This window comes from Trichechus manatus, unplaced genomic scaffold (genome assembly GCF_000243295.1).
Source record: "Trichechus manatus latirostris isolate Lorelei unplaced genomic scaffold, TriManLat1.0 scaffold00001, whole genome shotgun sequence".
Taxonomy (NCBI): Eukaryota; Metazoa; Chordata; class Mammalia; order Sirenia; family Trichechidae; genus Trichechus; species Trichechus manatus.
In genome coordinates this window covers 37,214,386-37,230,880 of record NW_004443937.1, presented here as the reverse complement: position 1 = coordinate 37,230,880, position 16,495 = coordinate 37,214,386, and the positions used below count along the sequence as shown (strand labels likewise).

The following is a 16,495-nucleotide window of genomic DNA, read 5'->3' as shown; positions in this document are numbered from 1 at the left end:
TACCTTGCTTCATGTAAGCCAGTGCGTACCTTGCTTCATGTAAGCCAGTGCATACCTTGCTTCATGTAAGCCAGTGTGTACCTTGCTTACTGGCTAATCCGCCCCTGGCTGGAAGCCAGGTCTGCCCGACACTCTTCTGGGATCTTCTCCACCATACCGTGCTGCTCTCTGTTTAGAGGCAGAAATAGGATTCATGAGCTGTCCTGCCCTCGGTGCCAGATTTTTTCAAAAGACCAACCCTTCCACTCTCCCTCGACCCACTCGTGACACCTCATGCCAGGGGAGTCCTTCAACACTGGCCACGTGTAGCCACTTAAACTCACCCCTCTCCCCCTGGCCACAGTCAAAAATTTGGCTTTATGGGGAAATTTCCTGGTATTTCAGGTCTTGGGGCTGGGAGAGCCTTGGTGGGGGGAGTCTCGTCCTCAGCTCTTCTTCTGTGGCTGTGCTAAGATGGAGCCTACAATGGATTTGAAAACCGAATAGGGGATATGTAATGACAGAGGAGGAAATGTTCATAACATAATGTTAGGTTTAAAAAAAAAGCAGGACCAAAGCTGGATGATAAATGTTGCCACTATTTGCTGAGAGTGTGTTCTGTGCCAGGCACTGGGCTGGGTGCTTTCTGTTTGCCTTGTCCTTCAATCCCCAAGATGACCCCATGAGAGGGGTCTACGAGTTGTTCCAGCTCACAGATAAGGAAGTTGGGGGGGGGGTTCGTATGCTTAAGTCACTTGCTCAAGGTCACACAACTGATGAGTGACATAGTCAAGACAGGAACCCAAGACCATTTGACTCAAAGCCCATACTATGGTGCTAATTTTGCACCAATTTTTCACATACACGTAAGTATAGAAAACATATGGGAAGTGTCCGGGTGTTGGAGTTACAGACCATCAGGTGATTTTAATAGTCCATGTCTTTTGAGCATTTTCCAATTTTTCTACAATAAGCAGCATTATTTTTTTAATTAGAAAACTATAGTAAATTTATTTGTAAAAGGATTGGATAAGATTTTTATTTCTATTTATCTTACAATGTTAAAAGGAAGATTTAAATATGGAAAGATATTTGTGCCTCAGGAACATGGCTCAGCTGGTTTCAGTATGATCCTTCCTTTTTACCTCCCTCCCCTCTTTCTTTCACTCATGCCAGGTGTTGTTGGGAATAAAATTGTGAATAAAGCAAGGCCTAGCATGTTGTATGGAACACAGCAGACTCTTGATAAAGTGTGTTGGATGGATGAACCAGTGGCTGGATGGCTTGATGTATGTATGGATGTATGTATGGATGGATGGATGTATGGATGGACGGATGGATGAAGGCTAACCAGCTGAAGTTATAGGTCCTGTCCCCAGGAGAATTCTGATAGTGGGATCTTGAGCCATTGCTTACTGCAGTGTTGATTCTAATCAATAGGAAATATTCCCAGACCTCCCCAAACAAACAAACAAAAAAACCAAACCCATTGCCATCTAGTCGATTTTGACTCGTAATGATTCTATAGGACACAGTAGAACTGCCCCATAGGGTTTCCAAGGAGTGGCTGGTAGATTCAAACTACCAACTTTTTGGTTAGCAGCCAAGCTCTTAACCACTGTGCCACGCAGGGCTCCAGACTTCCCAAAGGAAGTGGAAATCAGTAACTGCTGGTGGTGTGGGGCTCAGGAGTAACTGCTATGTAAGGAAAGGGGTTGTTGGATTGTAAACAGGAGATCTGGGGCCTCAACCTCTCCACTCAGGAAAGGAAGTCTTGACCCATGGTTCATACTTGCCCTGCACTGATCAGTCACACTTAAAAAGGGACCTTGATCTTAGAGGAGGGGCCGTCACAAGGATGTGCTGATTTCCTTGATTGTTGAGTGTGGTGGTCAGGAAGGAGCTCTGTAGTTAGATGACCTGAATTTCTCTTTTTTAAAATATTTTATTTTTTTTTCAGTGGAAGTTTAGACAGCAAATTAGGTTTCCATTTGACAATATCCACACAAATCTTTCAGTGACATTAGCTCCATTTTCCACAATGTGTCAACATTCTCCTTAATTGTGTTCTTGTTGTTCCATTTCCAGTACTCTAGTTTCCCTGCCCCTTTATCTTTGCTTTAGAGTAATTGTTGACCTTTTGGTTTCATATAGATGGTTTTTTAATGGAGCACCGTACTCATGGGTAACATCCTTTACTTTGTGTGCCAATCTATTAATTTTGCTAAAAGGTGACCTCAGGGGTCAAAGTTTAAAGAGCATCTCAGGGTGATAGTCTCAGAGAGTTCTCTAGTCACAATTGATCCAGTAAGTCTGGACTTTTTAAGCATTTGAGTTCTGTTGCACATTCTTCTCCTGATCTTTCAGGGTCAATCTACTGTGGCCCTGATCAGAACGTTCAGTAGTGGTAGCTGGGAACCATCTAGTTCTTCTGGTCTCATGGTAGATATCTTAGTCATCTAGTGCTGCTCTAACAGAAATACCACAAGTGAATGACTTTCACAAAGAGAAATTTATTTTCTCACAGTCTGGTAGGCTAGAAGTCCAAATTCAGGGCATCAGCTCCAGGGGAAGGCTTTCTCTCTCTGTTGGCCTTCTCATCCATGTTCCCCCGGACTAGGAGCTTCTCTGTGCAGGGACCCTGGTCCAAAGGACGCACTCTGCTCCCGGCACTGCTTTCTTGATGGTATGAGGTCCCCAGCTCTCTGCTTGCTTCCCTTTCCTTTTATCTCTCAAGGCCACACCCCAAGGAAACTCCCTTTTCATTGGATCAGGGATGTGACCTGGTTAAAGGTGGTGTTACAATCCCACCCTAATCGTCTTTAACATAAAATTACAATCACAAAATGGAGGCCACCCACACAATTCTGGGAATCATGGCCCAGCCAAACTGATACACACATTTTTGGGGGGACATAATTCAAACCATGATAGTAGATGAGGCTGTGGCTCGTGTAGGCTATTAGCCCTGTAGACTAGTTTCTTCCCTCAGGCTTTGTTTTCCTTCTTTCTCTTTTGCTCCTGACAAGTAAAGACCAATAGTTGTATTTTAGATGGCTGTTCTAGACCACTTATTTTAGATGGCTGTTCTAGACCACTGGAATTTGAATCTCAATCTCAACATTCACTTGATGTTTAAATCACTTAGCCCCACTGAGTCCCAGCGTCCTCAACTATACAAGGAAATAAAAAGAGGACCTACATAGCAGGGTTAGTGTGAGAATTCAATGAGTTGAGAATAAGAGCTAACAAGTATAAAGCCGTCACTATGTGCCAGGCACTGTGTTAGGCACTTCATATAAGACAACTCATTTAACTTATGTCAAGCACTTAGAATCGTGCCGGGCATGTCTTAGTAAATATTAGCCATCGTCCCCTCGTCCCTAATTCCTTCTTTATCAAGCAGTTTTCTTATTTTAAACAACACTTTAACTTTTTAGAATTATAAAGTTAATTGTACTCATTATGAGCTATTTCGAAGATACAGAAACGTATAAAGAAGAAAAAAATCACCTATTATCCTGTCACTTGAAGATAACAATGGTTGACATTTGGGTGAATTTCCTACAGGCATTTTTCTATGCAAAAATAACCACAAAAATCTGCATCTATTTCGCAACATAGAAATTACCCTGTATCATCAGTTTTGCATCCTGCTTTTCTATTAAAAGTATTTCCCATGATGTTAATTAAAAAACAAAAAAAAATGACTTTTATTGCTATATAATGCTCTATCCTGTGTTTGAAACATACTTCATTAACACTCTCCTGTTTGGGGATATTTAGGTTGTTTCCAATTTTTTGCTGCAGTGAATCTTCCTATTTGATCTGTATAAATAATAATAATAATTTATTGAGTGCCTCCTATATGCCTGGCACTGTTCTGAGTACCCCCTTCATCCTCCAGCAACCCCATAAGGGAATGACCACCATCATCCCCAATTTATAGACGAGGAAACTGAGGCACAGAGAAGTAGTGGGCATTTCCTTTCAATGGAAGGCATTCTTCATAGAGGCAAGACGAGATCAAAGGGTATATACATTTTTTTAAGACTTTTGATACATACTCTAAAGTGTCTTCCAGAAAGACCTGGCAGTCATAAGTGACTAAATCAGCAGGCTGGCTTGGCGAGGGTCCCCAGCTGTCCCTGGTGAACCCTGTGTGGCTGATGCTATGGATTTTGATGGAAGGATCCAGACATCAGTCACTGTACATGGGTCCCAAGACCAGGGCAGTCTCTTAAAGGCTGACCCAGTGCTGGTGGCTCTGCCCCCCACCCTTCTAGAGACAGAACTAGATCACATACTCTGTAAACAAAGTCAGTGGCATAGTCCTCCTGCTCCATGTCTTTGGTGGCAAGGACAAAACTGACCTCGGGGACGCCCTGTCCTTGACCAGCACTTCTGGCGGCTTTGACCCTACCAGGCTCCCAGACACAGAAAAAGCCCAGTGGTTGCCAAAGGGGCCTGGGCTTGGTCTACACCTTGGTGTCCAGGCTGTTGCTTACCCAGGAGGAGCTTCTTCTGTGCTCTTTCCCCAATGATTTTGCCTTCCAGGCTCTGTTCAAATGCCACCTCCTCCTTGGAGCCTTCCCTGACCCGCCAGGCGGAAGTATTTTATTATTCCTTGACACTCCCAAAGCTTGTGGCTTTTATTTAGCACAAATTTTATTTGGCTCACACAGTAGCTAGTAGTTTCCATTTGTCTCTGTCACTCCACTGTGAGCCTTTGAGGGCAGGGGCTGTATTTTAACAGTTTGTCATGGTGGACTTTGGAGTCACACAGACCTGGGTTCAGTTCAGGCTCTACCACCTATTGGCTGTGTGACCTCAAGCGGAGCTTGGTTTTCTTCCTTGTTTAATGAGCTAATACTCGGAGTCATCTCAGAGTGTTGTGAGGCTCAGAGTAAGCTCACAATAATTGTTCGTGCTTTTTTTTTTATTGTGGTAAAATATACGTCACAAAAAATTTGCTCTTTCAATCATTCTTTAGTAAAATTCAGTGACATTACACATTCTTCATGCTGTGCAACCATCACCACCATCTACTTAAGAAAAAAAAAAACACCCCAAACAGAAACCCAGTATCCCGTAAGGAATAACGCCTCATTCCCCCCTCACCCCACCCCGATAACCACTGATAAACTTTTGTCGCTAAGTATTTCCTGTTCTAGATATTTCATATAAGTGGAATCATATGGTATTTGTCCTTTTGAGTCTGACTTACTTCACTTGACATGATCTTTTCAAGGTTCATCCATATCATCGCGTGTATCAGAACTTTATTTCTCTTCAAGGCTGACTAACAGTCCATTGTGTGGATATACCACATTTTGTTTATTCATTCATCTGTTGATGGACACTTGGGTTGTTTCCATCTTTTGGCTATTGTGAATAATGCTGCGATGAGCATTGGTGGACAAAATCTGTTTGAGTCCTTGCTTTCAAGTCTTGAGTATACACCTAGGAGTGGAATTGCTGGTCATGTGGTAATTCCATTGTTAACCTTTTGAGGAACTACTGAAGTGTTTTCCATAGTGGCTCCACCATTTTACATTCCCACCAGCAATGGATGAAGTTTGCAATTTCCTCACATCTTCGCCAACATTTGTTGTTTTCTGTTTTTCTGATACTAGCCATCCTAGTGGGTATGAAGCAGTATCTCCTTGTAGTTTGATTTGCATTACCCTAATGACTAATGATGTTGAGCATCTTTTCCATGCTGGTTGGCCATTTGTATACCTTCTCTGGAAGCATGTCTGTTTATTAGCCCTTCCAAATAAAAATAGTTATTAGCCCTTATTAATAATAATAATTCTTATACCTCTTTATTTAGCAGTATCCAGCCTGGGGCTTTTCACTTACTAAGTTCTTAATAAATTTTTGTATTTATTATTCTTATTGTGGAGCCCTGGTGGTGCAATAGTTAAGAGTTCAGGCTGCTCAACATATCAAAAAATAATTCACCAAGATAAAGTGGGATTTATACCAGTTATGCAGGGATGGTTCGACATTAGAAAAACAATCAATGTAATCCATCACATTAATAAAACAAAAGACAAGAACCACATGATCTTATCAATCGATGAAGAAAAGGCATTTGACAAAGTCCAACACCCATTCATGATAAAAACTCTTGACAAAATAGGAATAGAAGAGAAATTCCTCAACATAATTAAGGGCATTTATACAAAGCCAACAGCCAACATCGTTCTAAATGGAAAGAGTTTGAAAGCATTCCCCTTGAGAATGGGAACCAGACAAGGATGCCCTTTATCACCACTCTTATTCAACATTGTGCTGGAGGTCCTAGCCAGAGAGCAATTAGGCTACAAGAAGAAATAAAGGGCATCCAAATTGGTAGGGAAGAAGTCAAAGTATCTCTATTTGCAGATGATATGATCTTATATACAGAAAACCCCAAAGAATCCACAAGAAAACTACTGGAACTAATAGAAAATTTCAGAAAAGTATTAGGATACAAGATAAACTTACAAAAACCAGTTGGATTCCCTACACCAACATAGAGAACTTCGAAGAGGAGATCACCAAAGGAACACCATTTACAATAGCCCCCAAGAAGATAACATACTGAGGAATAAATCTAACCAGAGACATAAAAGACCTATACAATGAAAACTACAAGACACCACTGCAAGAAACCAAGAGAGACCTGCATAAGTGGAAAAACATACCTTGCTCATGGATAGGAAGACTCAACATTGTGAAAATGTCAATTCTACCCAAAGTGATCTACAGATACAATGCAATCCCGATCCAAATTCCAACGGCATTTTTTATTGACATGGAGAAACAAATCACCAAGTTCATACAGAAAGGGAAGTGGCCCCGGATAAGTAAAGCATTACTCAAGAAGAAGAACAAAGTGGGAGGCCTCACATTATCTGATTTTAGAACTTACTATACAGCCACAGTAGTCAAAACAGCCTGGTACTGGTAGAACAACAGATACATAGACCAACAGAACAGAATTGAGAACCCAGACATAAATTCATCCACCTGTGAGCAGCCGATATTTGACAAAGGCCGAAAGTCTGTTAATTGGGGAAAAGACAGTCTCTTTAACAAATGGTGCTGGCATAACTGGATATCCATGTGCAGAAAACTGAAACAAGACCCATACTACCATGCACAAGAACTAACTCAAAATGGATCAAAGACCTAAATATCAAATCGAAAACGATAAAGCTCATGGAAGAAAAAACAGGGACAACGCTAGGAGCCCTAATACACGGCATAAACAGAATACAAACCATAAGTAACAATGCACAAACACCAGAAGGCAGACTAGATAACTGGGAGCTCCTAAAAATCAAACACTTACGCTCATCAAAAGAGCAAAAAGACAATCTACAGACTGGGAAAAAAATTTTGGCTATGACAAATCCCATCAGCATCTAATCTCTAAAATCTACAAGATACTGCAAAACCTCAACAACGAAAAGACAAATACCTCGATTAAATCTTGGGCAAAGGATATGAACAGGCACTTCCCCAAAGAAGACATTCAGGTGCTAGATGAGGAAATGCTCATGATCATTAGCCATTAGAGAAATGCAAATCAAAAGTGCAATGAGATACCATCTCACCCCGACAATGCTAGCATTAATCCAAAAAACACAAAATAATAAATGTGGGAGAGGTTGTGGAGAGACTGGAACACTTATACACTGTTGGTGGGAATGTAAAGTGGTACAACCACTTTGGAAATCGATTTGGCACTTCCTTAAAAAGCTAGAAATAAAGGTACCATACAATCCAGCAATCCCGCTTCTTGGCATATATCCTAGAGAAATGAGAGTCATCACACGAATAGATACATGCACACCAATGTTCATTGCAGCACTGTTCATGATAGCAAAAAGATGGAACCAACCTAGGTGCCCATCAACTGATGAATAGATAAACAAATTATGGTATATTCACACAACGGAATACTACGCAACGATAAAGAACACTGATGAATCCATGAAACATAACATGGAAGAATCTGGAAGGCATTATGCTGCGTGAATTTAGTCAGTCACAGAAGGACGAATATTGTATAAGACCACTATTATAAGAACTCAAGGAAAGGTTTAAACACAGAAGAAAACATTCTTTGATGGTTACAAGGGTGGGGAGGGAGGGAGAGGGTTATTCACTAACTAGACAGTAGACAAGAATTATCTTAGGTGAAGGGAAGGACAGCACAACTGGACTAAACCAAAGCTAAAAAAGTTCCTGAATACAACCAAACACTTCGAGGGACAGAGTAGCAGGAGCAGGGATCTGGGACTATGCTTTCAGGGGACCTGTAGGTCAATTGGCATAATAAAGTTTATTAAGAAAATGTTCTGCATCCTACTTTGGTGAGTGGCATCTGGGGTCTTAAAAGCTAGCGAGCGGCCATCTGGGATGCATCAATTGGTCCCACTCCACCTAGAGTAAAGGAGAATGAAGAACACCAAAGACACAAGGAAACTATTAGCCAAAGAGACAAAAAGGGCCACATAAACCAAAGACTTCATCAGCCTGAGACCAGAAGAACTAAACGGTGCCCGGCTACCACCACCGACTGCCCTGACCGGGAACACAACAGAGTCCCTGATGGAGCAGGAGAAAGGTGGGGTGCAGAACTCAAATTCTAGTAAAAAGACCAGACTTAATGGTCTGACTGAGATTGGAGGAACCCCGAAGGCATGGCCCCCAGACTCTCTGTCAATCCAGAGCTAAAACATTCCTGAGGCCAACTGTTCAGACAAAGATTAGACTGGACTATGGGATGTAAAATGATTGGACTGTGGGACATAAAAAGAGCGTGCTTCTTAGCACAAGTAGATACATGAGACTAAATGGGCAGCTCTGTCTGGAGCTAAGATGAAAAGGCAGAGAGGGTCAGGAGCGGGTTGAATGGACATGGGAGATCAGGGGTAGAAAGGAGGAGTGTGCTGTCATAGTATAGGGAGAGCAATTAGGGTCACAAAGCAATGTATGTGTAAATTTTTGTATGAGAGACTAACTTGAAATGTAAGCGTTCACTTAAAGAACAACAATTAAAAAAAAAAAAAAGAAGAGTTCAGGCTGCTAACCAGAAGGTTGGCAGTTTGAATCCACCAACCGCTCCTTGGAAACCCTATGTGGCAGTTCTACTCTGTCCTATAGTGTTGCGATGAGTCGGAATTGACTCGTAAGGCAATGGGTATTATTACTGTAATTATTCAAGCAAAGATGAGAGGTAGAATTTGGGGGGTCATGATCATGGTCTCTGGATGTGGATTGCCTGGGTTCAAATTCCACCTTGGCTACTTTCTAGCTGGGTGACTTCGGGTCATTTACATAGCTTTCCTTGAGCCTCAGGCTCCTCATCTTTAAAAGCGACATAATATAGCACCTACCTCAGGAAGTCCTTCATTTCTTCCAGGGAAGAAATGATTCATATAATAAAGCACCCAAAGTGATACCTAAAATATAGTAAGAGCCCAATAAAAGGTTCACTATTATTAACAAATGGCCTCAGACACCTGGGAATTCTCTCTCTGCAGGTCATCAAACGCTGTGACATCATACTCCTGATGGAAATCAAGGACAGTAACAACATGATCTGCCCCACTCTGATGAAGCAGCTGAATGGGTAAAGACGAGGAGCTGGAAAGTGGGGGGTGGGGGGAGTGGGGGCCCAGCCCTCTACAGGCTCGAGATCAGATGCGAGGGCACCTGAAAAGCCCCAGGAAACTGAAACTGGTGTGGTAGCCTGTGCTTCCCCTGACCACCAGGGCACGTGGCTAGAGCTTCCGAGGCTTCAACTCCATTAGCCATGGTCTTGAGAACTTGCAACCTTCTGGTTTTCACACGATAAAGCAAAATAGGGAAAATAGGTGAGGAGCAAGATAGAAAGAGAAATGAAAGAAGCAGGTAAGAGGCTGGACTCTGAAGTACGGTTATAAAGAAAAGATTGAATGCTAACCATAGAAAAAAATTTAATAAAATCATGTAGCTGGAATATTATGCAGCTGTTAAAAATCGTACTCCACTGAAATGGCAAATGTTTTATCCTAAATGTATTTTACCACAATAAAAAAAAATCATGCTTACTACTAAATAAGTTAGAGCTATAAGTTAGAGCATATGCCAGCATGGAAAGATGGCCACCATAAATTAAAAAAAGCAAGCCCAGAACCGCAGGTTCGGTAGACCATTTCGGCAGTCACATCACGCTAGACACAGACAAGGCTGTGGTAGTGTTTGCATTAGGAGACCTGGTGGCAAAATGGTTAAACACTCGACTGCTAACAGGAGGTCAGTGGTTGGAACCCACTAGCCACTCCGTGGGAGAAAGATGCGGTAGTCCGCTTCCGTAAAGATTACAGCCTTCGAAACCCTACGGGGCAGTTCTACTCTGTCGTACGGGGTTTCTATCAGGCGCAATCAGCTCCATGGCAACGGGTAATGCCTGCAAGAGCATAGAAGAAAGACTGGAAGGATGTACTTCCAAATTGTTAATAGTGATTACTTCTCGGAGTATGATTGGAGAACAGTGAGGGGCGAGGGGGACCCACTGAAGGAATGGGGAGTATTTGCTCTTTATTTTGTTTACTTTTGTAGGATTTTAATATTTCGTAACAAGTCTGAATTCATTTCATAATTTAAAAATTAATTTAAAAAATGCACTCATTGGGTAATATTTATGATTTGTATTCTTTGTCATAGAATGATCAGCAGACCCCCCCACCACCACCCTAACCTGGCAGTCACCCAGGAGAGTGAGTTAAAAATGCATATTCATAGACCCCAGATCTATTGAATGAGAACATCTGTGAGAGGGGAATTGTATTTTAACAAGCTTCCAGGGTGATTTTTCAAAACCCAGAATATAAGGTTTCTACTGTAGCTGCATTATAAGATGAAGCAACAAATCAGGGTACACAATAGTATGTACTGCGTAGCCGAATTATGTTAAAAATACATGTAAAAAATTCAAAGAAAACACAACAAAATTTTGACAGTGGCTATCTCAGGATACAAATTTACAAGGGATTTACATGTAGCTTCTTCTATATATTTTCTGTATTTTCCAAGTTCTCCACACTGAGAATGTTACACCTCCCTTTCTCTTATTAAACAGTTCAAACAATCTTAAAAGCACAGAGACTCATATAACAAGCAGCCATGTATCCACCACCTAGATTTAACAAACCAAAGCCATTGCCGTTGAGTCGATTCCGACTCATAGCGATACAATAGGACAGAGTGGGACCGCCCCATAGAGTTTCCAAGGAGCGCCTGGTGGATTTGAACTGCCGACCTTTTGGTTAACAGCCATAGCTCTTAACCACTACACCAGCAGGGTTTCCAGTTTAACAAACAGTACTCTGTAACTCGCTGCCATCAAGTCGATCCTGACTCAGTGACCCTATCATCTGGCCATTAGTGTACTTCGATAATTAGAAAAACTCACACTGTTTTTGAAAAATAAAGGGGCAGTCCAGAGTCATTAGTCCCGGGGCGGAACAGCTGTGGACACTGACCTTCGCACAGAGGGCCTCCTGGTCTTGCCCCACCCACTCTCAGCCTCAGTTTCCGCATCTGAAAATAATGGGTCAGAGCAGAGCCTCTCCGTTTCAGCCTCCACCTGTCTTCCATTTCTGGATCTGCTCTTTGCCTTTCAAAGCGGGAGTGTAGCCTGGGGGTTAGGAGCCCACCCAGCTCAGACCACCTGGATTTGGATCCTGGCTCTGCCATGACCTCGGGCAAGTTACTGAGCCTCTTTATGCCTCATTGTCTCCATCTGTAAAACAGGGCTGATGATAGAAACACCTTCCTGGGACTTAGTGATCATTAAATTAAACCATGCAGACTAGTGGTTAACAGTGCCTGAGCTGTGCCCAGTCAGTGCTAGCGGTTTCTATTACTAGTCAGAGGAACCAACCAAACCAAACCTGTCGCTGTGGAGTGATTCCGACTCACAGCGACCCTATAGCGTTTCCAAGTCTGCACATTGTTACGGAAGTAGATTGTCACATCTTTCTTCCGAAGAGCGGCTGGTGGGTTCAAACCACAGACCTTTGGTTAGCAGTGGACCACTTTAAGCACTGCGCCACCAGGGCTCCTTAGCAAGAGGAAGGGACGCATTATAAAGACAGGTAATGGTCCAGGTTTAACACATGTTAACAGCAACCACTGACCCTATGTGTCGGGCATCTTGTTAATCAATTTACGTCTGTTCTCCCTACAACAACCCTGTGGGGCAGGTACTATTACTGTTTTTCTTATAGCCCAGGGAGCTGAGGAACAGACAGCCTACTTTGAACCTGGGTCAAGTCTGAGTCCAAAGCCAGCTGAGCCCCACTCAGCTCTTCTTGGAGGGGCTCTAATCAGTTTTCAGGAGCATAGAGGACTGAGGGGCCAGATGAGCTCCAGGCTTTCCCCACAGTCTGTCTGGGGCAAGTTTTTCCATCCTCCAGCATGGCCTGAGTGCTCCCCAACCCGCCTAGAGTGTGCTGTGGTATGCGGGGGCCAGAAGTATGAGCTACAGCCCCAACCATGGACCATAGTGGGATCTGGAACTGATTCTGGCCCAAATCCTCTATCGTCTTGAGGGTCAGAGGTACAGAACAAAGCAAGTGGGCTTTGGAGTGAGTCAGACCTGGGTTCAATTCCCAGCTTTGCACTTGCAAGCTATAAAGAGGAGGTAACAATACTACCCACCTTGAAAGGACAAGCCAAGTCTGTTTATTCATCCCCTTATCCCCCCACAAGCCAAGGTGCCTTAGTCACCCTTGGCTGAGTCACTGCAAGAAGTTTGCCAAGCCAGGACTTGGCAGGCTAGATTCAAAACAGGGCCAGCCTTTGCAAGCTGAAAGCCCAGCTGAATCCACTGTTTGCACCCTTGGGCCCCAACGGCCAGGTCTACCCAAAAACACGCATCTGAAGCCTCAGAAATTTCTGTAGGGTCTAAGTTTGCCCCTAAATACCACCTGTTTTTATCCAACTGAATTTGAGAATACGCCACAGCTTTAGCCATGCCCCAGGTCTTTTTTGCAGGTAGATGGAGTGAAACCGTGTCAGGCGCTGCCCAGGGTAGGGTTATCAGCAGGTCTGGAAAACGCACAGAGAGAGTTGAGTTTCCCCCTTGGAGGTGAGGGGTGGGGTCAACGAGACTCCACTGCCGCATCCCCAGCCCCTGGGAGGTAAAGAACAGCTGATTTGAAGTCATAGTCACAGGACGTGCGAGAAAATGCTTGGCGGTTTTCGGAGTTGGAGAGACTGTCCAACTAAAGCTTTACTAGGAACCCTGCATGTAATAAATACAGAAGTGGTGCATGGACGGGGTGACCCAGTGGGCCTTACTCCACCAAGAAGAATGAGCTACAGCCCCAGCCATGGACCACATTGGGGTTTGGGACTGATTCTGGCCCGAATCCTCTATGGTCTTGAGGGCCAGAGGTGCAGGGCAAAGCAAGTGGGCTTTGGAGTGAATCAGACCTGGGTTCAAATCCCAGCTTTGCACTTGCAAGCTATAAAGAGGCGGTAACAGTACTACCTACCTTGTAAGGACAAGAAATAATGGCTGTACAGATCTTGGCAGGCATTACATTCCCAGTCCGCGGTGGCCCTTTTTGTTAGATTCAAATGCCCATTAAGCAAAGGTTAGAGTGAAGAGAAGCCCTTCCACATGATGCCATCAGGAATAGGGAGGCAGATTGGAGAGAGGGGAATGCATGCAATGAGGAAATGTTTATTCTTTAAGATGCAATGAGAAATCCTTATGTTTTCTAGAAATTCAAGGAGAGGCATAAAATACAACTACGTGATCAGCTCTCGGCTGGGAAGAAACACATACAAAGAGCAATATGCCTTTCTCTATAGGTAAGTACATTCTATGCCACCCGGAACACAGTCCACTTATAAATTAAGTCTGTGAATTCAATCACCATGCCTATCTTTTCCTCAAAACCTGATTTTGATCTCTAACCAGTTCTCAATATTCATCAAAATAATTGCTGTCAGAATTGAGACCGATGCAAAGTATTAACTCTTCAAACTAGAAAACGCAAGCAGCTTCCTAACAACTTATTTGTTGGCTGGATCAATGGTTGTCTAGATCAATGGTTCTTTATTTTTCATAGTCAAGTTCTGGTGTAGGCCTGGAAACCCGAGCTGCCTAGCATGGCTGACTCCTGAGTCTCACATTCTTGTCTTCTTTCTGCTAGTGATTTTTGTTAAGTCTGGACATTCGTTTGTGGGTTCCCCAGATAAGGACTACAGCTCAGGCTCTCAGTTCCCAAAGGGCTCCAGCCATGACTGAGAAGGGTTGTCTCAGCCTTGCTCTCGCAAAAGATCCCTTCCAGGAGAATTTCAAACTCTCACGGAATCCAGACTTTTGGAGCCATTGAGGCTGAATGAACTCCTGAAGCTATTGCCCTGAGAGGATCTTTAAACCTTAAATCAAAAATACCCCCTGAAGTCTTCTTTAAACCAAACAATAGTTTAGCTTAATTAGTAAAGAATATCTGCCTTGCAAGATCATGGAAGCTCCACAGACACATCCAAACTCCCTGAGGGACCAAATTACTGGGCTGAGGGCTGTGGTGACCATGGTCTCAGGGGACATCTAGTTCAATTGGCACAACATAGTTTATAAAGAATTACATTATACTTTGGTGAGTAGTCTGGGGTATTAAAAGCTTGTGAGCAGCCATCTAAGATACTCACTCCACTGGTCTCACCCCGTCTGGAGCAAGGGAGAAGGATGAAAACAAAAGACACAAGGAAAAGATTAGTCAAAAGGACTAATGGACCACATCTACCACAGCCTCCACCAGAGTGAGTCCAGCACAACTAGATGGTGCCCGGCACCACCACTGACTGCTCTGACAGGGATCACAATAGAGGGTCCTGGACAGAGCTGGAGAAAAATGTAGAACAAAATTCTAACTCACAAAAAAAAAAAAAAAAAAGCAGACTTACTGGTGTGACAGAGACTGGAGAAACCCTGAGAGTATGGCTCCCAGACACATTTATAGCACAGTAATGACGTTACTCGTGAGGTTCACCCTTCAGTCAAAGATTAGACAGGCCCATAAAACAAAGTGAGATTAAATGGGCACACTAGCACAGGGGCAAGGACGGGAAGGCAGGAGGGGACAGGAAAGTTGGTAATGGGGAACCCAAGGTCAAGAAGTGGAGAGTGTTGACATGTCATGGGATTGGCAGCCAATGTCACAAAACAATAGGTTATTATTTGTTTAATGAGAAACTAGTTTTCTCTGTAAACCTTCATCTAAAGTACAATTTAAAAAACTTTTTAATTAAAAAAAAAAAGAATATCTGCCTTGAGCATTGTGCTCTTTTAAAGAACTATCTATTGGATCAAATTGACAGCAGCAACTTGAAAGAGAAGATAGAAAACTTAGGATGCAGTGAGTTTATGTTAATGGGGGAGGAACAATTCAGAAAAAGAGGATGAGAATGATTGCACAATCTGAAGAGTGTAATCAATGACAGTGAATTGTGCATGTAGGAGTTGTTGAATTGATGTATGTTCTGCTGTGTATATTCTTAACAACAAAAAATAAATTTTTTTTTTTTAAAAAAAGATCCCTTCCAGGGCTTGAGCCAGCTCCGGAGGCTAACAAAGCCTTGGGAGCGGAAGTCTCTGCTTCTTGAAAGAAGTAAGAAAACAGAACAAACTCAGCTTGGGGGACTTCCTTATTTCTCTTCTAGGGAAAAGCTGGTGTCTGTGAAGAAAAGCTACCTCTACCATGACAATCAGAATGGAAATGAAGACGTGTTTTCCAGGGAGCCCTTTGTGATCTGGTTTCAGTCGCCCCACACTGGTGAGACCCACAGTCCTCTCGTGCATGATGAGGGAGCCTGGATCCACTCAGAGACCCCAAGAATGGGCGCAGGGGCGGATTACCCAGTAAACAAGGTATAAACGGGCTTAGTTGTGTTTACTCGCTAACCTGTACTGCACAACTTCACATGGGTTTCACCACATCAAGAAAGTATGCTCTACAGATTAGTAAATAAGCACAAGTAAGCCCTTGCACACCTTGCTTCCTGGATAATCCGTCCCTGAATGGGCAGCACCTCGGAGTGTGACTGCCATTCCAGGGTTTATGCAGCATCTTTAGGGTGGCAACAGGCTTGGGACAACAACCAAGAACATCTTTTAATACCTCAATGTAGAGGATGCAGTTTAGTTTGATGGCAGCAGGCTCACTTCTCAGAATGCCACGACTCAAGACCCCCCTGCCCTGGAACTCTTCTCTAGAATCAGTGGTATCTCTCTCTCTGGAGCACTTAGGCTGGTGGAAATGATTTACTGCAATTCCTCAGTCTCCATCATGTACAACTGTTCCTTCATCCCAAGTGATGGCCAGCAAAGATGGGCCCCCAGCCTCTCCAGTCACTCCATCACAGTTTCCCCCCACAGACTGGGGGTAGAGAGGAAATTCACACGGATCACATCCTGAACTTAGCAACAATCATACTTGTACTACCAGTTGCT

At 43.3% G+C, this 16,495-nt stretch overlaps 1 protein-coding gene across 2 annotated transcripts in view; it reads left to right on the top strand.

Moving 5' to 3' along the window:
- DNASE1L3 (deoxyribonuclease 1 like 3) overlaps window positions 1–16,495 on the top strand; it is a 33,168-nt gene that overhangs the window by 6,142 nt on the left and 10,531 nt on the right. Inside the window, exons 2-4 of one of the 2 annotated variants that reach the window (XM_004368645.2) lie at window positions 9,525–9,613; window positions 13,759–13,848; window positions 15,706–15,818. In XM_004368645.2, coding sequence (XP_004368702.1) covers window positions 9,525–9,613; window positions 13,759–13,848; window positions 15,706–15,818 — 292 coding nt within the window. The remainder of the gene's footprint in view (window positions 1–9,524; window positions 9,614–13,758; window positions 13,849–15,705; window positions 15,819–16,495) is intronic. The other variant, XM_004368646.1, reaches the window with a different exon arrangement.